General features: G+C 53.4%; 6 protein-coding genes across 6 annotated transcripts; 4 read left to right on the forward strand and 2 right to left on the reverse strand.

The window, feature by feature from the left end:
• Positions 1 to 1,773: 1,773 nt before the first annotated feature.
• CABS01_16203 (ubiquitin carboxyl-terminal hydrolase) lies at positions 1,774 to 9,988 on the reverse strand (the record flags this gene model as incomplete). Its single annotated transcript, XM_060549535.1, has 10 exons — positions 1,774 to 1,871; positions 1,948 to 2,004; positions 2,056 to 5,048; positions 5,107 to 5,216; positions 5,268 to 5,484; positions 5,536 to 5,839; positions 5,888 to 6,245; positions 6,298 to 8,995; positions 9,052 to 9,217; positions 9,280 to 9,988. 10 exons carry the CDS (start codon positions 9,986 to 9,988, stop codon positions 1,774 to 1,776), a joined length of 7,710 nt encoding a protein of 2,569 aa, XP_060390062.1.
• Positions 9,989 to 11,257: 1,269 nt separating this feature from the next.
• Positions 11,258 to 11,560, forward strand: CABS01_16204 (uncharacterized protein; the record flags this gene model as incomplete). The annotated part of the gene is made up of 1 exon (XM_060549536.1): positions 11,258 to 11,560. The coding sequence occupies one exon, from the start codon at positions 11,258 to 11,260 to the stop codon at positions 11,558 to 11,560; it is 303 nt and encodes a 100-aa protein (XP_060390063.1).
• Positions 11,561 to 13,341: 1,781 nt separating this feature from the next.
• CABS01_16205 (uncharacterized protein) lies at positions 13,342 to 14,203 on the forward strand (the record flags this gene model as incomplete). The annotated part of the gene is made up of 3 exons (XM_060549537.1): positions 13,342 to 13,406; positions 13,462 to 13,512; positions 13,585 to 14,203. 3 exons carry the CDS (start codon positions 13,342 to 13,344, stop codon positions 14,201 to 14,203), a joined length of 735 nt encoding a protein of 244 aa, XP_060390064.1.
• A 1,447-nt stretch (positions 14,204 to 15,650) lies between these two features.
• CABS01_16206 (uncharacterized protein) lies at positions 15,651 to 17,328 on the forward strand (the record flags this gene model as incomplete). Its single annotated transcript, XM_060549538.1, has 2 exons — positions 15,651 to 15,858; positions 15,908 to 17,328. The coding sequence occupies 2 exons, from the start codon at positions 15,651 to 15,653 to the stop codon at positions 17,326 to 17,328; spliced, it is 1,629 nt and encodes a 542-aa protein (XP_060390065.1).
• Positions 17,329 to 18,105: 777 nt separating this feature from the next.
• On the reverse strand, positions 18,106 to 20,220 carry CABS01_16207 (nucleolar complex-associated protein; the record flags this gene model as incomplete). Its single annotated transcript, XM_060549539.1, has 1 exon — positions 18,106 to 20,220. The coding sequence occupies one exon, from the start codon at positions 20,218 to 20,220 to the stop codon at positions 18,106 to 18,108; it is 2,115 nt and encodes a 704-aa protein (XP_060390066.1).
• A 455-nt stretch (positions 20,221 to 20,675) lies between these two features.
• On the forward strand, positions 20,676 to 21,438 carry CABS01_16208 (60S ribosome subunit biogenesis protein NIP7; the record flags this gene model as incomplete). The annotated part of the gene is made up of 3 exons (XM_060549540.1): positions 20,676 to 20,901; positions 20,995 to 21,083; positions 21,184 to 21,438. 3 exons carry the CDS (start codon positions 20,676 to 20,678, stop codon positions 21,436 to 21,438), a joined length of 570 nt encoding a protein of 189 aa, XP_060390067.1.
• Between the last annotated feature and the right edge of the window lie 602 nt (positions 21,439 to 22,040).

The raw sequence follows: 22,040 nt of genomic DNA on the forward strand, positions 1-22,040 counted from the left end.
CCATCCCTTCCAAGAAAAACCTCCTCATCGTACCTCACATTGCCAAGATCGCGGCACTTGCCTCCCTCTCGGCATCAAATCGCAACCTCCAATATCCACTTCCGTAAAATCATCCTCGCCTCTTCCCCCCCCCCCCCCCCCCCCCCCCCCCCCCCCCCCCCCCCCCCCCCCCCCCCCCCCCCCCCCCCCCCCCCCCCCCCCCCCCCCCCCCCCCCCCCCCCCCCCCCCCCCCCCCCCCACCCCCCACCCACCCCCCCCCCCCCCCCCCCCCCCCCCCCCCCCCTCCCCTCCATCGGTGCTTCGCTTCTCACTCACCGCGCGGGGGGGCCGCTGACCTGCGACCTGCGACCTGCGCGGCCCTCAGCCAAACGAGAAAAAAAAAACGAGAAACAACCACCTACACGTCCCATCTACCTTACACCACGTCATCACCAGAGATCTAATTCCGGCCCTTCAGCCGCAACGTCATGAAAATCGCTTCCCACAGCCATTGCCCCCAGTCATCCCCAACCTCGAGTCTAACCACCCCATAGCCAATTCTCAACCTCTACCCACCCATCATCCCCCATAAACTCCGGCCTCTCCCAGTATTCCCATACTCCGTTGACCACCCCCCCCCCCCCCCCCCCCCCCCCCCCCCCCCCCCCCCCCCCCCCCCCCCCCCCCCCCCCCCCCAACCCCCCCCCCCCACCACCCCCCCCCCCCCCCCCCCTCCCCCCCCTCCCCTCCCCCCCCCCCCTTCCCTCCCCCCCACCCACACCCCCCCCCCCCCCCCCCCCCCGGCATCTAGGCCTGGCATGCCCCTCCTCGATTTCCAAAAGGGAGACAGAGAATTCCCATCCCCAGACCCTGGTTTGCTTCTCCTCCTTTTTCCAATCCATCTCTGTCTCCAAGAGTACCTCTGTAGATCTCTCCACGTGCCCACCCGACAACCATGCTGAGCGACCCCCTGTCCCTCACCAATGAAATCCAACCTAGACTTCCACTTTCTGCAAGTTGACCGACCCCTCCATGGCCCGGCGGCTACGAGGGAGCCACAGGATACCACGGTGACCCAATAATCCTCCCGTCACCGTCACTTTATACTCCTTTAAGCCGCTTGGAAAGAACTAATATTGGAACAATCCCGTAGCATCATCACTATATTGAACGCTCATCATCACATTACCCGTCTTCATATCCACTCACCAGCAAGAGCCGCGGGTACTACTTGATCTTCCATCGCTTCATCTCACCAGTCACTGTGCAGCTCTCGGCTCTTTACTTTACTCCTAATCGACTAGGCAAGTGTGCCAAAAATAATTCATAGACTTGATATCTCTCTATGAGACCCGGCTGCGAGGGGCTTGCTGATAATGCTGATCTCGGCATCAAGACCCATTTCTGGCTCTATCACACACTTCCTCGCAATCTCCGCATCCGCCTACTTCGTAGTCATCCGTCCAGAAAGAAAAAAAAAAGACCCAGTTTACAGCAATTCGTCAGAGGCCATGTATGAACCGGACCATGATACCCTGTCCCTTCGGCCGTTACTGCCCATCTGCTGGACTTGAAAACTTTTACCCTTCCTTGGGCCCTCAAACGCCTTCACGCCATGTAAATGCAAGAAGCTTCCGCCGTCCATGTATAGCGCTCTCTGCTGCTAATTTCAGGACCCGTCCTTCGTCTCCTAGACGCCTTACGCGGTTGGCCTGTTTCCTACCACGTCGCACCATTTATGTTCACAAGTAATGTCGTAGTCGTTCAATTCGTCAGGGTCGCCGGCCGTTTCCGTCACTGGAGATCTGGCTCTGGAAGGTCGCCAGCCGCCTGCATACTGATGTCTGCAATGCTTTCCAGCTGCTCAGAGGACCCGCACGAATTCTCCCAGTCTTGACGGCCGTTCAGTCAGCCGTCACGGTTCCGAGCCGAGGGTGTCTGAATCACTGTAGAGTCCTGGAGACATACCGGAGCCCTCATCCTCCAATTCTTCAACCGTCATGCGGCGTAATGGCTCAAGGACAGCTAGCATTGAGTGTTAGCAGTGACTCAATCGTCAAACACTTGATTACTTACAGTGGTAGAGGTTTTGGTATTCTGCAAAGGTAATGAGGCGATCATTTTCGAGCCCCAGATCGACCCCAAAGAAGGGTTCGCACTTGGCAATAATGGCCTGGAGGTGTTCGGTGGAATGCTTTGCCACCTGAGCACGTCGCTTGACAAAGTATTCCTGAAGGTATACCAGGCAGCTCATGGCAAGCTTCCGTGCCGTTGCGTTTATAGCAGCCGCCAAACTCTCGTCTTCATCATCGAGCAAGTCATGGTTCTCGAACCACATACAGAGGAGGGTTTCCGTGCCCTGTCGCACATCTGCGTCGTAGTAGCCCAACAGAGGAGGTGCCCACATAGGGATAAACTCGACGTATTGAGGATACCGCATAGCCCGAATCTCCTCTCTTTCGTTCTGCAGATGCACATAGGCAAGTCGGAAAAACTCCAGAAAGGCCTGCCCGTCCGTGTTTTGGAGTGCCCTGCACTGGAATGCTATCGTGCGGAAGAGGGCCTGAATATTGGCTGCGTTTCTGCTCTCTTGGGAGTATATCGCAGCTGCTCTGATGTAAGGCGCGTTGGAATACTGTACTGCGCCGCCTGTTATCGTATTTCTGAGGAGTGTGAAGACTCTGTTATCCATGTCGGGGCTCAGGTGAATGATCCTTTTGATGATCGATGTTGTGTAAGCAGGCTCTTGGTCGATATCGATCAGCTTTTTGACAAAAGTACTGCCTGCGTCTAGCTTCCACTCGTGGGTTAAGACGTTGATCTCTTCTGGGGTCCATGACATTTTCGGCGCCTGATGTTCCATGTAAATATCCAATCGCATCTCGGCACTTTCGACGATTGTGTGAACGTCAAGGACATCTTCTAGAGCGTCCATGAAGTGGTCGATTAGCTGGATGATCATTTCGTACGATGTTGAGCGCGTATTGCTGATACGACGAATGACGTTCGTAAGCATTCGAGCGTAGTTGCTGGGAAGGTCCATGTTGGCATCAGCAAAGACAATGCGTAGCACCCTGTAGAACCAATTTTCCGCCATGAGCACAGCAGTCTCCATTGTGCCCAATTGCGCAAAGGCCAGGATAGTTTGAAAAACTTCAGGCCATGACCTGATATTGGCGTGGAAATTATTCCATAGCGCCTCGAGCAGCTGAACGCACTGCATGATAACAGGGTCTTCGACCAGCTCGTCCTGTGACAGTCCCCACATCTCTGGCCTAGAAGTTTTGATCTGCCGCAGGGCCGTGAGGAAGAGACTGCCGATCGAGTATCTGATGGCAGGGTCCGGGTTTCTCTGCAAAAGTTGCCGGAATGCTTCGTGCCTCTCCTGGAAGTAATCAAAGAAGTCCGCAGCGCAATTAGCACAGTTGACAATGGCATGCTCAATCTCGTCTCGATATTCTTCAAAGTCGGGGAGGTCTTTGGTTCGGGATGCAACTTGGTCAAGGTGGCCAAGGAACATGAACATCGCATGCTGCTCAACGACGTGTGTGTCAGAACATTTCCCACCGTTTCGCATCATGGCATGTTGGAACACCCGGAGCACGAATTTCGAGTGGTTTGGGTCGTAGAGGCAGTGTCTCCGTAGGAGCAACGTATTTTCCCCGTTGATATGGTCGATGACTTCGAGTGGGACCTCGACCTTCAATGGAGTCGGGATAGATTGGCGCTGCAACTTCTCTTGCTCTGCTTTCAACACCGAAGACCGTTGGTAGAAGAGCATGTATGCACTATACGTCTTGTCGTAAGCTATGCCGGTTTCCAGAGACCCATCCGTGCCACCAAAAGTCGACTCTTCCATCTTGGTTGGGTCCCAAGGGGTGACAAGGTCGTCATTGAACTCGAACCAAGCCTCCGAGGAGGCCGCCGTTGGTCTTTCCCGGATGTATGAGTAGTAATGACCAGATTCTGCCGTACCAGCGTGAACGAGCACACCGACCAACTCGAACATATCCTCTTCACCAGGCTCGGAGGGAGAGTCAAGGTGTCCAACAGTGTAGGGCCGCATGTCGATCTGGGTTGGAAACGAAAAGTAATCGTTGATCTTGCTTCTCATAAGCGTCCGCAGGTTGAAATCGAACCGTTTGAGATGGAAAATCAGATTATCTGGAATGTCCTTCAAACAAGCCCTCTTCACTGCGTCCACATGTCGGTCGCAGCTCGAGCATTTATACTTGTTGTCTCCTTCCATGATCTCCCCGTCGACATAAGCCTGGAGACTATCTTGGAGGGTGCTCTTGCCCTTGATGTCGCACTGAATCGCCGAGAATGGCTCTAGTCGGTCAGAAACGTGTTCGCACTCCTTGGAGGCGACTTGCTGTACGAGCTGACCGCCGTAAAAGGATCTTAGCGTTTTTCTGTCATCTGCTGTTGAAAGCTGTCCTTCCCAGCGATCAAAAAGTAGGTTGTAGAATTCATCGACATCCATTTGGTTGTGAACGTCGATGACGGTCTCTTCATATGTCTTGATAGACCCGACAAGGAGGCTAGGATCGATGAATTTTCGAGAGCTCTCCTGCATGAAAGCGAAGAGTTTGCGCGTCTCTCTGAGCAGACCGTGGGTGTTCGATTGGGCTGGGATGCGGGCGTTCATCATGAATCGACGGAAGCCTGTATTCATGAAGAGCTGTGTGAAGAGCGAGTTCAGATAGCAAGTGTTGGACAGATTGCGGAGCCCGGCGTAGCCACAAGGAGCCCTCACGGCAGACATCCTGTCGAATGAAGGCTGTAATTCGTAGAGATATGGATCTGTCCTTCTGCATAAGCCGCGCCCCTCAGTAGTAAAGGAATGGGTGAGCAAACCGTTATCAAACTCATCGAACGGAACCAGCGATTCAAGAGCTTCTATCAAAGCGAGGAACTCGTAATCTCGATCGCGAACTAGGTCGAAGATGATCTCGGCAAGAATTCCTCTAGTATTCGTCGACAGGAGAAAATTTCGAATCGAACTCAGGCTATGCTGCCCTGGTTGCGGAAACAAGTGTCTCCAGAACAGCTTTCGGCCAAGGTTTCTGCGTTGATAGTCAGTATCGATGCGGAGTTTTGCATGGTACCCTGTTATTCACTTACGCTGGAAGGCTGCTTTCCAAATCCACGTCCGATCCCTCGTCAAGGCAACTCTGTATAAGTTTCACTAAACCATTGGCCACAGCATCTTCGGTCCCGGCTTGCCCGAGTCGCTTGACATGGTCAGCACATTAATCTAAAAAGTCCGTCGCAGCGCTGCTTACCTCGGTAGAATCGTGCTCGAGTAGGAGCCTGCCACAGTCGCTGGCCAAAGCAGGAATGTCCACAACGGCAGCTTCATCGAATGCCATCTGATGTAGCAGGACGAGCGACAAGTCAAACACCTGCTGACACTGTTTGGGAGTCTTTGCTGCTCTGATTATCAGTCGGTGCAACATTGGCCACAGGAATGCGCAGAACGAGTTGGTATTCGTGTTGGACCTGTTCGATGTGTCAGAGCTTGGCAGATGCTCTCTAGTATGTAATACGTACTCGTAGGGCACGATGACTCTTTCTTCCAATAGCTTGGCGACGTTTGCACGAATTGCATCTGACGGTTCATCGAGGAGTAAGATTCCCATCAACTCTTCGAGATCAGGCAACGCCTTCAGAGACATCCAGAAGGCAGAGTCGACGGCTGCGCTTCGAAGAATGGCCGAAAAAGTCGATGCGATGAGGGGAATCAAGCCGCTGTGGCTAGGAGCAGACACCGCGGACCGAAGAATCTCGATGAGGCGGTCTGCAGGCGCCATAGCTACCGGCTTGGGCCGTACATCGAGCCCGTCGACATCAGGGTCTATTGCGACGTTAGATTGTCCAAGTCTTAAAGATCTCCGCAACTCACCTCTGAAAGTCAGTCCGTAGACGTTCATGAAGTTGTAAGTCAGGCGGTTCTGGAGAGCTCCAGAGGCACAGTCACCAAGGATTTCACGATCGGAGATCGCCGCCACAACCAGCGCCCTCACCCTGACGAGCGCGTCTAGATACGCGTCAACATCTGCATCAACGGCATCGGTAAGTGTCGCCGCAGCCTCGGTCAGTCGACGGCCGGCAGCTCCTATGTACTCCGTCATGGCGTACAGGGCATATAGCGACTTGAATGGCTGGCCCGAAGGAAAAACTTGTCGATATGAGGCATCTGACGAATCGAAGGTAGCCAACATGTGTGTATCGGCAGGCAACCCCGTGAGAAACGTGTGCATCTGTGACTGAGTTAGCTCATTGAGACCAGGCCTGGATAATTCGAGTGCAAACCTCTGTGGCAATGACCTCTTTCATACTCAAATAGTCCCAAAGCTGCTCGAAGTGGCCCAGGATTTCTATTTCCAAGAGGGAGGCACCTGGCTTGATTCTAGACGCCATGGCTGTACCGTTCTCCTCCCGTTTGACCAGGATGAGACCATCGTGGATCTTCAAGTCTTCGAGAGACTGACAAACGTTATTTTCGTTGGGTGCAAACGGGTGGCCGCGGTAGTAAATGCGGTAGTTATCGAAGCCCGTTGCTTGCCTGATGGTGGCTAAAAGGGAGGCGGCTGTATTCTGCCGTCCGACTTCGAGAGGAATGATGTCTGTCTGCTTGTTCCCATCGAAGGACTGGACTTTGAGCTCAGCTGACTCTCCTTCGGCTATACTCGGCGAGCCAGGTGTCAAGGCGCGGAGGTCGGGAGCAGAGAAGTGGTCTTTGGCTTGGTGAGCTTTCATAAAGTGCCGCAGAACCGCAAGAGATCGGCTGAAAGTTCGCTCTTGTTCCAGAGTCTGCTCCTCGGTTGATATGATAGCCGTAGACTCATCGTCGCTAGGCTTGCTGCCGTCGGAAGCCTCCAGCCGCTTCGCAGCGTCTAGCATCTGCTCGAGGCATCGATTTACGAGGCCCAGATGAACCTGGCAAGCTCTGTGATGAGGGTATGCCATGATAGACTTACTATCGACATAGATGTCACCTACGAGCGTCTGAATCGCAGCATCCACGAATGGCAGATCTTTGGCAACCATAACTCCATCTTCAGCGTCAAGAATCATGCGCCAAAGCTGTTCAACTCCGCTCTGCGCGAGACTCTCAACGTCATCCAGTATGATATCATTGATGTCATTGACACGGGGAAGAACGGCGTTTCTGACGAATTCCAATGCTCCTCCGCAGAGACAATTGCGGGGAAGATTCGGTAGGTAGTCGCTGAAGCAGACTGATAGGAAAGGGTTGCCAAATGCTGTTTTGGGGAGGGAGTTCAAAATCTTCCAGCCGTCGTCCCGATCGTCTTGACTCGCTGCACCATGGCCCACAAGCATATCCCAAAGGCGTGGACCCAAGTCTGATGTGACTGTTGACGGCTCGTAAGCCAGGATATTGGTAATGAGATCTCTTCGAGAATGGTTGACCGCTCCGCCGAGGGTCCTTCTGATGCCATTGTGCTTCCCTTGCTCAATCGCATGCTCAAGTTCATCAATAACCAATGATGTCAAGTTATGGTCTGTCGTCAAGGTTCGTAGCTCGGACGCCACAGCAGGCCGTAATGCCATTGAGAGACATGACAAAGTGCCCAATGTCGTTGATGTCTTTGCAGCGATATCTTTGATGCAGTCGAAGTAGATCTCTTTCCGCACTTCGGGTTCAATACCGTCTCTCACTAGTTCTCTGAACTTGTTCATTGCAAAGTGATGAACGTCTGGGTAAGCAACGACCGAATCCGAAATATATATCGAGGATTCTCGCAAAAGTCGGATGCAGATACTCAACGGCAGCACGCTCTGCGACTCGCCCGCAATTTGGGTTTTGTGCTGAAGAGACTTCAGGCTTTGGTCGCAAAGACCCCGTAAAGATGCGGTGAAATTCTCGATGGGCAAGGTTTGCATCTTCTCGCACAAGTAGTGCAGCTCCTCCTTGGAGAACAAGTTTGTGATGCCCGTTGTCATGCGAATCAAAGCTTCTGAAACTCGTGGATCTTGAGCAGTGGTGATGGTCTGCCATAGCAGATCGGTTTGCCCGCTACGATATAGGCGAGTAACGACCAGGAACCCGACGATATTACCGCTCTCGACTGTGATTTCGGGATGGCATGTCGGTCCCAAGATGTAGTCGACTAACTTGGTTCGAAGAAGGTACTCGGCCACGTAATTCAAAAACTGCTTGCACTCCTCATCTTCATTGTCGCTGTACCTCTTCCAGCAGGTAACCAGATCATGGCACATGTTCGATGCTGCCAGGACACGCAGCTGCATCTGACTCGACGTGATGAGCTTTCCGTATATTCCAAGTCGCCATTCCAGCGAGATGGCCTCTGGGATGAATTTGGAGGGCAACTCAGGGTGTTTTTGCTGGTACGCTCTCAGGCGCTCTGTGGCCAGTCTGTGTTCACCGTTGAGGCAGATTTTGAAAACCTCCGAAAGCGAATGAATGAGATTTGTTGTCGTGTCGTTTGAGAGCTGAGTTACCTTGTTTTCGATCGTTGCGGAAAACGCGTTGGAAGCTAGGTTGTACAGCAAATGACCGTCCGCCACTCTTACTTTCGCCATCTCTAGGCTCTGGGGGGAGGCTTCTCGGTGGATACCCTGAACAACCTTTTGAAGGATATGTGCAGCAACGCTGCAAATCGGCGCGAGTACGTCCATCAAATGTTGATATCTCGGCGCATTGCTCAAGTGTATCTGAGCTAGCTTGATCAATCCTTTGATACCACCGATTCCCGCCTGGAAAGTGTTCAGCATGTCAGTGCTGAGCAGCTCTTCGTCAGGTATTTGACCGTTCTGAGCCCGGCTATGTTCTCTCTTAGCGAATGACGTCAAGGGCTGCAAAAAGCGAAAGAGAAGAAATTCCGGCTGACGCCGTTCGTCGCCTGGAGACATCTGAAAAGCCTGAGCTGTGATGAAATCGAATTCGACAAAATGAGCGGTCATCCTGGCATAGGCGTGAAAAAATTGGCCAATCGTTTGCCGTGTTTCCAGTGGGATAGGATGTCTGAAGAAGATGTGTGAGTAAGTAACCATTCCAATAAGACGAATCAGAGTACTTACTTTCTAGTCGCCAAAGCCCAGGCGATTTCGGGAAACATGTGCCAAAAGGTGTGATAAGCCACTTGAGACTCGTAGGCGACCCTGCCACCAACAAGGCCAACGTATTTGACGTATGAGACCATCCAGGCATACAGAGACTCTAGCACAGCTTCTTCCGGGGGCGCTTCTATACTCAGTTAGACCGGTACAAGCTTTCTTGAGCTTGAGCTTGAGCTGCACAGCACTCACGGGAACTTAGATATTGAACTAGCTTCGTGACAGTATCAGGAAGTGACTCGTGAGCCTCGTGGTACGGAAAATCGGGGGTCGGGTCGAAGGATGCAGCATCCTCGCGAATGATACTGACATCGTCGTCGTACGGAGCATCCTGGTCATCGTCGGTTATTGCAACCACCTCGACCTCGGGGCTCTGTGGGCTTGACGACGAAGAAGGTGGGGTATCTGTGATCTCGATAGGAGCTTGCGCCATGTCGACTTCGCCCAGGTCTTCAACGCTCTTCTTCACACCTTCCGAAAGTTCAGTTGGTGGGTCTGGTATGGTCCGGGGTGTCGGCGAGACAGGAGAGGAGGAGAGAGGATCGGGCTGGGTGGCATTGCGTAGGTTTATCGTGACCCGGCTAGAGGAAGGTTCTGTCGGAGGCTCTCGAACTGTCGACTGCCGTTCTGGTGTTTGCGGGGTAGAGGAATGTGTGTCTATCTTCATGGCAGAGTCTTGTGTGGCAGCTTCGTCGGGGCGGTTTGCCGCTGGTGAGCTTGAGGTATCGATGCTCGCTTTGGTACTGTCGACGGAGAGGCTCCGGGAGCCACCAGACATGGACGTTCGGCGTCGTTTCCTAGAAGAATCGTCACCGTCGGTGAAGGGGTTCGGCCTCGTTGAGCTAGGCTCTGAGGAGACCGCGCGATCTGGTGCTTCCGAGGATCCTGTTGGTAGGTCCATCTGGTTGATGCAATGAAGTATTGCAGCGCGGGTCCTGGAGCTCCAGAGACGTCACTCGGGCGCGAGAGACGACTCGGTAGCAGCTGGTCGAAATTAGCATGTGGGTTCTTTTGTCGGCTGGTAGTGATGATTGGAGCCGCGATGGAGGTATGTTGGCGTAGTGATGATGGGGGGTTGTTTTTTTTTCTCTTGGAGAAGTGGATAACAGATGGTGATCAGGCTGCAGCAGCTTGATCCCTCAAAGTAAAGGCGAGAGAAGGTAAGGTGAAAAAGTCGGGGAGGTCGGCGCTAAGATGTCAAGGTGAGGGTGACAGTGACGATAGCAACGTGCAGGCTGAGGTCTAACGCAGCAAGAACGTCAAATGGAAAGCACACGGCGGCGTGTCGAAGGTGGGCTTTTTTGGGGAGGGAGCAGGGGTTGCACGTCGGTCCTTTCGGGTACTTAAAAGAGACGCGGTGCAGGCGTGGAGGACGTGAATCCACTAGAGCTAAGAGCTTTGGAGGGGGAGGGGGGGACTCGTCTGTTTTGGAGACGAACAGATTGGGGGGAAGAGAGATGAGGTAATGAGGAAGAATGGCAGAGACCTAGGTACCTGCTTTGGTGCAAGATTTGGAGGAGCAGGGCATGTACCTTACCTTTGGGTGGTGGGAGTGTTGGTAGTTGTAGCTCCCGTCTGTGAGAAATGGAACCTTTGAGCTTCCGGTAAATCTTGGCTCGCGTTATGAGATAAGTAAGGTACCTAGTAAGGTGTGTAGCTACGATAGCTTGACTATGTACCTTACCTCAAGGCGCTTGGCGAAAAGTAGGTAGAAGGGCGATGCGCAGGTGAAAGATGTTCGGGAGTGAAAAGAGCTGGATTGAGTCTGAAGAGAGGTGTTAGATGAACATTGGATGTCTGCCTTTACATATTTTTCTCCTTGCGTGACAGACCCAAGGCATACCTCTCTGGGTCTCTCTGGCTTACCTACCTAGGACAGCACTCGCCGGTCAGAGTGGTTGAGGATAAGGTGCTGGCAGAAGCTTTTGGACGATAAGATAGATCCTCGAGATAATAGGTGCGGGGTGGGGTGCCGGTGCAATGCGAGGTCTTTGGTGCCCATGTGGCTCAAGCTCAAGGAGAATAGGTACCTACCTACCGGAACGAATAATCAGGGCACCAAGGTACCTGAGGCACCAGAGACGAAAGTGGAGACAGCCAGAGATGGCGGGACCTTCTAGGTGTAGGTAAATAGGTACCTTGCAAGTTGCACATTAGGCTCTCGCGACACATGGAAGGTGACGGCGACATGAAGCAGCCCTTCTCTTTGCTGACCATCACCTTATTTTTGCTTTGCGATGAATCATTATCGCTACATTTCCAAGGAATTCCATCTTTTGCTTGGAAGAACAATTACAATCTGATGGATTGGCACCAGACAAGCGGCCAACTCTGCTTAAGTACTGAAACTACCATCGGTCCACAGGTTGTGGCTCACGGGCGAGGGAGGAGCACAAATCATGGTCTGTACCTGCCTAACTCAAGTCACACAAATAGACAGGACAAGAATGGGAAGCTACATAGAAACAAGTAGCGGTCAATTGTATGTATGAAAAACTTCAGCTCTCGTCTCTCCCTAGAGAGAGGTTTCGGCCTTTCATTCACGAAATGCATCCAGGTAAAGAAAGGAATGGCCATACTCCAGCAACGTGAGACAAAAAAAATGAGGTATTGTCATTGAACAATGCACTCAGGTACAGCAACCAGTGAGTGACCAGCCCAAAGACGTTGACACTAGGTAGTGCACCTTGTCAAGGACATTCTAACGCCCAAATGCGACTTGAAGTCAAATGTGCTCGTATCTCCAAGTTTGGCCTGAGCTCTGGAAATGCGCCAAAGGAATTTTGGCCGAGGGTATGCCGTCAAATATCATAATCACTCTTTAGCGTCCACTGACCAGAGTCGGTCAATCCATACTACTTGAAATGTCAAGATGCGCCTATGGAAGCTCGAACAGCATCGTCTTCAGTGTCGAAGTCCATTGGAGAGTACGAGATAGAATGGAGTTCATGATTCTCGACAGAGAGTACTCCGTACTTCTTTGGGCGAGAGGTGACCCTGGATGGGTAGCTTGGTTCACCGGCTGCTCATAGCAGGCAGCAATCCAAAGCCGGGCTCCTCCATGTTCCGATCTATCTAGTTCCATCCATAAGGTACGAGTGCCTGTACGGGATCAGTCGGAGTCCCAGCTTGTTATTACATCGGCGACCTTGGGTATGCCCAGGGCAAAATGCCTAGGCAGAGCAGCCTCCGACCCGCCCCAGAGCATTGTCACATTTGAGTCGTCTCATATGAGCACTCTCTTTCGGAGTCCAGTCTCGTATCGGAACCGACCAGATGACACATGAAAAGCTTCCGTCACTTTGGTCATAACTCAACGTCGCATTCGGCCTCTCGGCGACCCTTGCGCGACCCGGCTCTTCCATCCGCAGCTGTCTGTCCGTGCCCCCCGAGGGGCTTGGAGCTCATGCGGGGCCGGTATTCTTAGCGGCCCATGTCCATGCAAACTCGCCTCAACGACCCCAACGTCGACATTCAGCCGACTGCCCGCATCGACATGATTGGGATCAGGTACCTCAGAGAGCTCAAGAGGGCGTCCAAAGGCCCTAGTCAAGGACCGACCTCTGTCACTACCTACTTTCCAGCCGTGTGCCAAGCTCCTGGCCCGACTCATCATCACCCTCCAACTTCCAAAGTTTGAAGCTTTCGATGCCCGTTCATCTGTTTCCTTCCTCTAATGATCCATCATGTGGCGCTAGTGCCACCTCGCTTATCTGTCTATCGGCCGCTAAAGCCAATTACCTTAGTCCCCTTGTTGCTTCCGACTGACGAGTTTTATTTTTGTCCTTATTTCTTTTCTTTGGGCAACGACTCACAAGTGTTGGTATTGATCCCTCCAGCCGTGCATTTTGGTCAACAACTAATTGCATGACACCTCCTGCTATAATTATCCCGATTGGAAAAGCCAAGTTCAACTCGATTGTTTGCTGTTTCCTACAAGCATCGACCAAGCCTTACGGGCCAATACCCATCCATGATTTGAACTTCTCGAGCACCAGCCACCCAACTCCAACCTTCGACTTTTGATTTGCTAGCCCCTAAACTACTTCCAGTGGACCGTCGAATTCAACGTCTCTCAGTTGCAACAGAAATTCACAGGGCTACCATTACGCTCTACTCGTCTGCTCATTCGGCTGCTTCACCTGGAAACTCACTCTCTGGGGCACGGTGCTGGTTTCGCTCCCGACTCGAGTCCTTGACTTGCATACCAAACGACCAATCGTGACGTCTGGTCACGTTGAGTAAGACATCAAAATGGCCAACCAACTGCGTAAAAAGTTGGTGCATTCAGTTGGCACACCATTTTCAGCAGTACAATGGTAGGAGTGCTTTTGAAAGGTCTATTTAAGTCCTCGAATTGCTTACACACTGCAGGCCCGAGGTCGCCTTTGAAGATCAAGACGCCATTCTAGAGTTACTTTGCAGGTACTTCTTTGAGATTCATACTCGGGCTACTGGCACATGTCTACATTGAAATTGAGCTGACCAGACACACAGTCTGTTGACACCACTGGGTCAACACCGTCAAAGGCACGTTAAGCCTTCGGAAGGCAAACGGGCCGCCAAAAGGAAGAGAAAGGAAGAAGGAGCTGCTGGCAAGGAGCCCGAGAAGAGCGAACGTCCACCACTGCCAGAAATCGCGTCTTTCGTCGACGTTGGTCTGGCAAGCATCACCCGCAACCTCGAACGACTCGCATCGACGCAGCAAGGATTAGAGCCAGACACCGATGGAGCCAGCACGGCGACAGTCCCCCCTGCTCCATATGCCCTTATTTTCATCGCCCGCTCCGGCCAGTCATCGGCCTTCAACTGTCAACTGCCGCAGATGGTAGCCGTGGCCTCCAATACCGCTGCATCAGCGTCCGCAACAAGATTAGTCGGATACTCCAAGCCATGTGGCGAGAAACTCAGCGCTGCCGTCGGTATCCCGAGGGTCTCGTCGATTGGAATCCGGGTGGGTGCCCCCATGTCGAAGGCGCTGGTAGACTACGTTCAGAAGCACGTCTCGCCTATCCACGTCGCTTGGTTGGACGAGGCAAAGGATGCTGTCTACCGTTCCACGCAGTTGAAGGTGGAAGAAAAGATGGTACCGGCCAAGAAGAGCGGCAAGGCATAAGATAATAGGAAACGCCAAATTTCTGCTCGACTTGAAAGAATTCCTACAGCGAAATACAGATGGCGATGAGATACCCATAGCTCGCCCAGCAATGCATGTCGACCTGCCAACTCGAATACCCAGATTTTCCCATTCTGCCCTCGCTGAATTAGCTTTTATTTGATGATATGCATATGCTAGATATTCGAGGTAAACAAGGGGACCGATTGTCAGTACATGTGTCTCTCCCATCCACCCATGACGAGGAAGAGCGACGCCCACAAATGTAAGCGAAAATTGTCTTGTACAGGTGCTTTGGCATTATACTGGCTCCCTGCTTGATATCTGAAGTAGACGTCTCTTCTTTTTCTTCAACATGAACCTCAGCTGACGAGTGCCAGATAAGGCGAATATCCAACAAAGAGCTCTCTGATTCCTCTGTTTTGTTACTTTTGCTGCAGCTATGTGCTAGCCCTTCACGCCCAGCCTAGCAGCCCGTCAAGCCTTCCCACATGAATCGGTGGCCCTATGAGACAAGAAGAGCAGCATACTTCTACTCTCCAACATCATCTGGTGATAGTCCTTACACCTTCCCAACAAAAACATTTCTTCCGTCCCATATACTTGTCCCAGCAACCGTCCCAAAGACCCATTCCGTCCCATTATCTGTTGCCGTCTCATTTTTCTCTATGCCCTAAGCCGGGTGAACCATATTTGTTTGCTCTGATTTTTCTTCCAAAGCAACCTGCCTATGCCTGCCTTTGACCCCTGGATTTTCTCCCAAGCTCCTACCTTCCTCGAAGATCACCTGCCCCAGCAACCTTACCTTCCCTTTTTGTCCAGGTTGGCAAGGCAAGCTATTTTTCCTCGCTGGACCACCGGGCAAGGTTCCTTCTCTTCATCTCATAGACAGTCTCGTGTCCTTGCACTCGACTACTCTTCTCAGCGCTCGTCAGTTTTACCTACCCAAGTCCCTATCCAAACATATCTGGTTTCCCACCTTGGGCGCCGTCCCCAGCCAACATTCACATTGACGCCGAATTTAGCAGGACACCAACAGACGAGTTTTCTCTTTCCAGCAACGAGAAAAAGGCAGAGAAAGAGGCTCTACCTAGGCAAGGTCAGTACTAAACATCCTCTTCACTTCTTTCCTTCAAGGTTCATCTACTCAGTTGGGGGCATTTCTCTACGAAGGCCCCTTCCTTGGGATAACGAGCTTGATGTCGCGTATGCCTTTTCATAGTTTTATGCCTTTCACAATCATGACACTCTGTGCCGAAATCTTCGACTTCAACACTTTCTATATCTTCTGCATTGCGCTTGCTGAATGCTTCCAAACCATTGACCATTGATCGGCAGATATCCCGGTCTATTTCCAGGTGCAAGGAGGAATTTGACACTAATCAAATCACTAGACATCTATTGGAGAAAGTTCTGAACTATCAGCTACAGAGGACGTGCTGCCAAAATGTTTGCCAACATGGACCCCAAGAAGCAGGCTGAACAGATGGCAGCAGCAAGAGCTCTTGCCGCGGAGTTCAGCAAAGCCAAGGGAGGCAGCAGTAGGGGCAGGAACAGCGGACGAGGACGCATGAACGATGGCGGCAGTGGCAGCAGGCCTGGCGGCATCGGAAGAGCAACCCCTACTCGATACGATGCTCCTCCGACTCAGATGAGTGAGTCGACTCCTTGAGAGACCATTGTTCAATTTGCTAATCCTTGCAGACCGTCCTATGCCTTCTTCTTCGCGTCCTGTCTTCACGCAGCCGCAAGTCAATCGAGCCAGAGTCCAGCCTTCCGCCGTCACTCGTGTCGATCCCACTCTCGCGGGTTGGTTGGCAAACACGCCTCAGACTGGTCCAGCGACACCGATGACGCCCACGATGCCGACGATTCCCGCGAACACAGTGCCTGCTCGCTCTGACGCTCCGATGGAAATCGATCAGAAACTCGCCAGCTGGCTTACACCCCAGCTTAGCCCGGTTGCCGCTTCTCCCAAGGAGACTTCGACCAGCCGTGCCTCGTCAAGCATACCTGTCACCAAGATTGATGGCCCCGAGACATCGAAAGCCGCCGTTCCCGGAAATGCTCAAGCTGTGTTCCAATCCAACGCTCCTCCGCCTTCTCTGGAAAATGAGGCTGTCTTCCCTCCTGAGACGACTGTCCGTTCGAAGCCGAGTGGCTTAGGAAAGAGCTTGCGGATCGCTCACGAGGCAAAAGTCGTCAGGAAGCAGAATAATATGAGCGGAGTGGGAACTACTGTCAGTTCCAACTTGGATGCCAAAGCTTTCGCTCTTTTCGCCAAAGACATTGAGTTGGTGACACAGCCGCAGTCTAACAACAACGTACAGGCTCCTCTCCTTCATGAAACCGTTCACAACAAGCAATATGCTGAAGCCTCCTCCTCCACGAAGACTGAGACCTCTGCTGTTAAGTCAGAGCTCAAGTTCGGTTCCGTCGAATGGGCTCTGGCGCAGCTCGAAAGTGGCCGGGAACTTCCTGGCCACCATGAGTTCCACGCTCGCATGGCTCAAGAAGTCGGAAACATGTCTGGCGCTATGCCCGCCACTGATGCTCACTCCGAAATTATCAACAACACTCAGTCCCTCATTGAGCAGCAGGAGACAACCGACGAAAAGAAAACAGCGGAGCCTCAAATGAAGGAACCCTACTGCAACTGCCCTAAGAGAAGCCACCCAATTATTGGCTTGGCGGCTTCATGCTACAACACGGATTCTGACGGCGATCATGACCTCACTCGCATGAAAGGTGCGTCGGATGCAGTGAAGAACAGGTTCGCGGTCAACGTAATCCTCCACGAGCACTCGAACCCAGACTGTCCCAAGCTGCTTCAGGCTGCTGCCCAATTCCCTCTTCACTTCGGCGCCAGCCCTGCCATGGTAGATGACCCCGACGATCATCTCCAGGTCATCCAATGGAAGGACTCGGACGGCGTATCCGGTCCCTCGAGCAGTGTGCCCGTTCGGAATATCAATTCATCTGGCCATCAGAACAACTCGCCCGGCGCTTCGAACAGTTTGGCTGTCGCCTTCAACAACTCGTCCGGTCCTCCTTTGGCTGGTGCTCCAGTCCCACAGCCGTCTGTCCGCCGCCGAAGAGGCATCAACGAATCTATGTGGGCTTAGATCGTCATCGGGATGCATCTCTCACCGTCGCCAACTCTGGAATGTTTGAATCGTTGCTCCTCTATGATCGGGCAACAATTGCAAATCCTTTGAGGGGCACTACTTTGACAGGAAATGGACGCGATATGGATAGGCAAACTTCCGCAGCCGTATCCTCAGATTGTTGAAGTTGTGACAACATCTCTGATCTCTCTCAGCACTCTTTAATGATGCCTTATAGCGGCAAGACCTTGAGCTGCTACAGAGAAAGGGCATGGAGGACGCCACTAAGCATCGTCGTCGGATGTCGGAAGATGGTGGGGGTTCGACGAGGCAGAGAGAGTTCTTGATGATGAAGATGATGATGGAAGGTTGACTTTGATATTGGCTTTGGGGGTTTCTCAACTTGGGGAAGCGGAACGAGATATCTCGTACAGAAGCCGCCCTGTGCGTCTGGAGGTATTAGGTAGTCCGCCGCCCAGGTCACTTTGCTCAGGAATGATACCTCACAGGCCGTCTAGGTAGATAGTCAATCCACAGTTTCTCAAAATTCCATGAATGCCAGGGCTTGATTCAATATGAGACATAAAGGCACTACCAAAGGGATCATGATCGAACCTGAAGATGGCTCCGGTGTTCATGGGCGGTGTATGTAATATGTACGTGGTCTCTAAATGCCAAAGCCCGCAACACCCGTAAAAAGGTAACCCCTTTTTATCACTTTTTCCCATGTTTCCCAACTCCTTTTTAGATTTCGTTCGACTGATGCCTCAAACCGATTACACTTCATGCTCATCCTCATGCGCTATTAATCTCCTTTTCTAATAACTTGACACCTTCCCTAACTTTGGGCGAAAAGTGCCTCCGCAGAAGCTCGCCCTCCCACACCGTCGTCGCAAAGGGATTGCTTCCCTCGACGCTGTCGCTGAGGGCGTTGTAGTTGCCGTCGCCCTTGCGCTCCTCGGTACACCACAGCGCGGCAATCTTCTTGCCGTGGGTGTGTCCGACGTCTTGCATGAGCGCGAGCGCCGCCTGCGCCGACTTATCGGGCATGTGCAGCGCCGCGGACATGATTTGCTTGCTGAAGGCCGCGAGGCGCAGGGGCGGGACGGAGCGGATCTGGTAGGCTGGCAAGAGGACAGCCGTGAGGCAGCGCAGGAGGAGGACGGTGGTGGTTTGCAGGTTGACGCGGTTGTCGCGGGTGGCGGCGGCCTGGGCGGGGCGGATGTGGAGGGATTTGGAGGTGAGTTCGAGGTCCGGGTTGAGGGAGAGGGAAGGGAGGGAGGTGAAGAGGTGGGTTACGAAGTGGGAGAGGTCGAGGTGCAACGCGGAGCGGGAGTTGTGCGCGTCTTGGCCTGCGAGGAGGGCAAAGGCTGTGACTGTGCAGAGGAGGGCTTCGCGGCTCGTGTTGCGGGATGCGCCGCCGAGGTCGTCGTCATCGTCGTCGTCTTGTTCGTCTTGGTTCTCTCCGTCGTCGTCGTCGTCGTCCTCGCGGTTGGTGCCCTCTGCGTCCTCCTGAGCGTGGCGGATGAGATCTTTGAGGGCCTCCAGGAGATCGCCGAAGAAGTCCTGGTTGATGAGGTGGGCGTACTTGGCCAGGCCTTCGAGCACGGCGCCCATGAGCCACGGCACGCGCATCTTGAGGATGCGGAAGTAGGACGCAAAAACGAGCTTCAGCGTCTCGGACTGCATGCGCTCGCGCTCCTCATGGCTGACGAGGGCGTCGGCCTGCTCCATGTCCTTTTGGATGGCCCTCTGCTCCTTGAGCATCTTGCGCTCCTTCTTGGTGCGGAACTCCTTTTTGAAGTTCTTGCGTGACTGAGGCGGGGGGGCACCCGGGTCGCGCTCCCGGTCGACGCGGTCTTGCGAGGCCTTGCCCGCGAACTCGTCGAGCAGGCGCAGGTGGAGGAAGAGGTTGAGCACGCTCTCGTCGACGCCAAAGTTGCGGGCCTTCATCATCTTGGCGAGCAAGGAGACGGCCTCCATGGAGGGACGGCCCTCCTCGTCGTCGACGAAGAGCGTCTCGAGCGCGCGGCGGCACTTGTGAAAGTCGGCATCGATCTTGCGCTTGGAGAGCTTGCTGACGAGGATCTTCAGGAGGTCGTTGCGGAAGTTGAAGTGCGGGACGGCGTTGACGAGCGTGCAGGCGCACGAGATGGCGACGCTCGAGATGCTCTGCCCTGTTTTCCTCGTGGTCGGTATATCGGCCTTTGCCCACTTCGCGAGCTCCTTCACGTAGCCCTGGTATCCGGAGACGAGGGCCTGCTCAAAGGCGCGCAGCTTCCGGACCTCCTTGGAGAGCTTCTCGACGGGGGCGTCCTCGGCGACGGGCCGGATGCGGTAGCCCGGGATGACGTCCTTGTAGACGGCGAGCTGGGTGGCCAGCGCGAGCTTTTGAATGGCCTGGATGCGCGACTGGCCAATCTTTGCAATGGCCTTGAAGGCCGACACGTTTTCCTCTGGATCCTCGTTCAGCGCCATGGCAATCTTGGCGAGCTCCTCTTTGGCCTGGTGGATCTGGACGGGCTCGGGCAGGTCCGACTCCTCCTCTTCTTTCCTACGATCCTGGCGCAGACGTTCGTTGGCCGCCTCGGCGGTGGCCTCCTCGTCCTCACGGCCCTCAAGCCACTCGCCGTCACTCGCGACCGAGTCGGCATCGTCGTTGTTATCGTCGCCCTGCAGGGACCGGTACTGCTCGAGGCGGCCGTCGGCTGTCTTGATGGGCAAGCGGGTGCTCTCCTTCTTGTCCTTCTTCCCCTTGCGCGGGCGGCTCTCGTAGTCCTGCTCTAGGTTCCAGCCGGCAGCGCTCTTGAAGAAGGACTTTTGGATCTTCTTGGACGACTTGCCGGTGTGATCGTTTTCGTCGTCGGGCGGCGGCGTGAGCCTGCGGCGTTTTGAAGCTCTAGAAGACATTTTGGGACAACAGATTTGTTTGGAATATCAATCGGAAGGGATAGAACACTTCGAAAGGAGTTTGTTTTGTGGGATTTGCCGCTTCGCTGGTCTTTAGAATGCTCTCGTCCTCGCTGAAAGAGAGATTTCTCAATGTACGGTGGGATTGAGTTGGGGACCCTGGGACCGCCAACAGCGGGAGGAGGGACCATCGAGAACTTTTTAGTGGAGGTTTTGGCCATTGAGCCAATGGAAACTCCGGGACACCCTCAGACCGCCCGAAATTTTTTGGGTTTCTGCCGCTACTCCAACCTTTTTCGCATCGCGATGCACCTGCATCCCACCTTTCGGCAACGGCACCTCTATTGTGAAAGATCCTACCTATCCACCAACGCTCGCCGAGTCCCAATCCGATTACACCGATACCGAACCGAGCACATTCGAATCGAAATCAAAACACCACCAGAAAGCCCAAGATGCGTCCCCTCACAGAAAAAGAGACCGAGACCCTCTTCAACAAGCTGGCCAGCTACATGGGCAGCTCGCTGAAGAACCTCATCGCCCCGCTCGACAACGGTCCCGAGCCCGATCGTTACGTCTTCCGCATGATCAAGGATCGTGTCTACTATGTGCGCCTCTCTGTCGCCAATCTTGCGACCAGCATCGCCCGCGATAAGCTTCTCAGCATCGGTATCTGCCTCGGTATGTTCCTCTGCGCGTGCAAGGCCAACCCCAGTTCTCGGTCAAGTCTTTGTGTATATATGGACTAACCACCGCCCCTTTTTCGCCATATAGGAAAGTTCACAAAGACTGGCAAGTTCCGCCTGCACGTAACCGCTCTTCCCGTCCTCAGCGAGCACGCAAGATACAAGATTTGGGTCAAGGTACGTCAGACTTCAAAACCCCCCAATTCGTTCGATTGGAGTCCGCGAAAGGAAGCATGTACAGTGGGACAGACATGCTAAGAGGGAAAAAATCGTTCAGCCCAACGGAGAAATGCCCTTCCTGTACGGTGGCAACATCGTAAAGGCCCACGTCGGCCGCTGGTCCGACGACTGCCCCGAGCACCAGGGCGTCATCGTCTACGCCATGGACGACAAGCCCCTCGGCTTCGGCGTCACCGCCCGCTCCACGGCCGAGGCGCGCCGTCTCGATCCCACCGGTGTCGTCTGCTTCAGGCAGTCCGACGCCGGCGAGTACCTTCGTGACGAAGATACCCTCTTTGCGACGAACAGTTAGATGGGTCGGTCTTGTTATGAGATATTAGAAGAGGAGGGGTGTGGGGGGTCGTTGTGAGGTAATGGCTGTGGTGGTTGCGCTGCTGCTGCTGCTGCTCTCGATACCCTCTGGGTTTTCATGTTTGGCACATTTGGAACGGCGTTTTGGGTTCACCAAAAAAGAAGAGCTTGAAGAACGGCGGGGCATTTTCTACATGGCGTTTTACTGTGATTGTTGGTCATGGGCAATCTTGATCGTTTTACTTTTGGGGGGAAGAATTCGCAGTTAGCTGTTGTTAGCTTACGGCTCTCCAGGATTTGGGTCTGCGAAGACCTGCTGGCTGTCTAGCATATATTGCGAAATTTCATCGACTGCCACATCATGTTTTTTTGCAAGAAGTTTGGAGAAGGCAATGAGCCTCATATGCGATGGCTTGTTAATGACGTTGATATTCTTACGGTCAGTAGCGTCGGCTAGGACCTTGATGATTTACTTGCCTTGTACTATGCGGTCCCTTGATATCGAGTTCGAAAACAGATTCTATAGCTGTGAGTATGTCTACTTCAGCGCAGATTTGGACTATTAAATCTGATGGTCAACACTGCCCTAGAGTTGGCTTGCCG

This window comes from Colletotrichum abscissum (assembly GCF_030869225.1).
Source record: "Colletotrichum abscissum strain IMI 504890 chromosome Unknown Scaffold_86.1, whole genome shotgun sequence".
In the NCBI taxonomy this organism is placed as follows: Eukaryota; Fungi; Ascomycota; class Sordariomycetes; order Glomerellales; family Glomerellaceae; genus Colletotrichum; species Colletotrichum abscissum.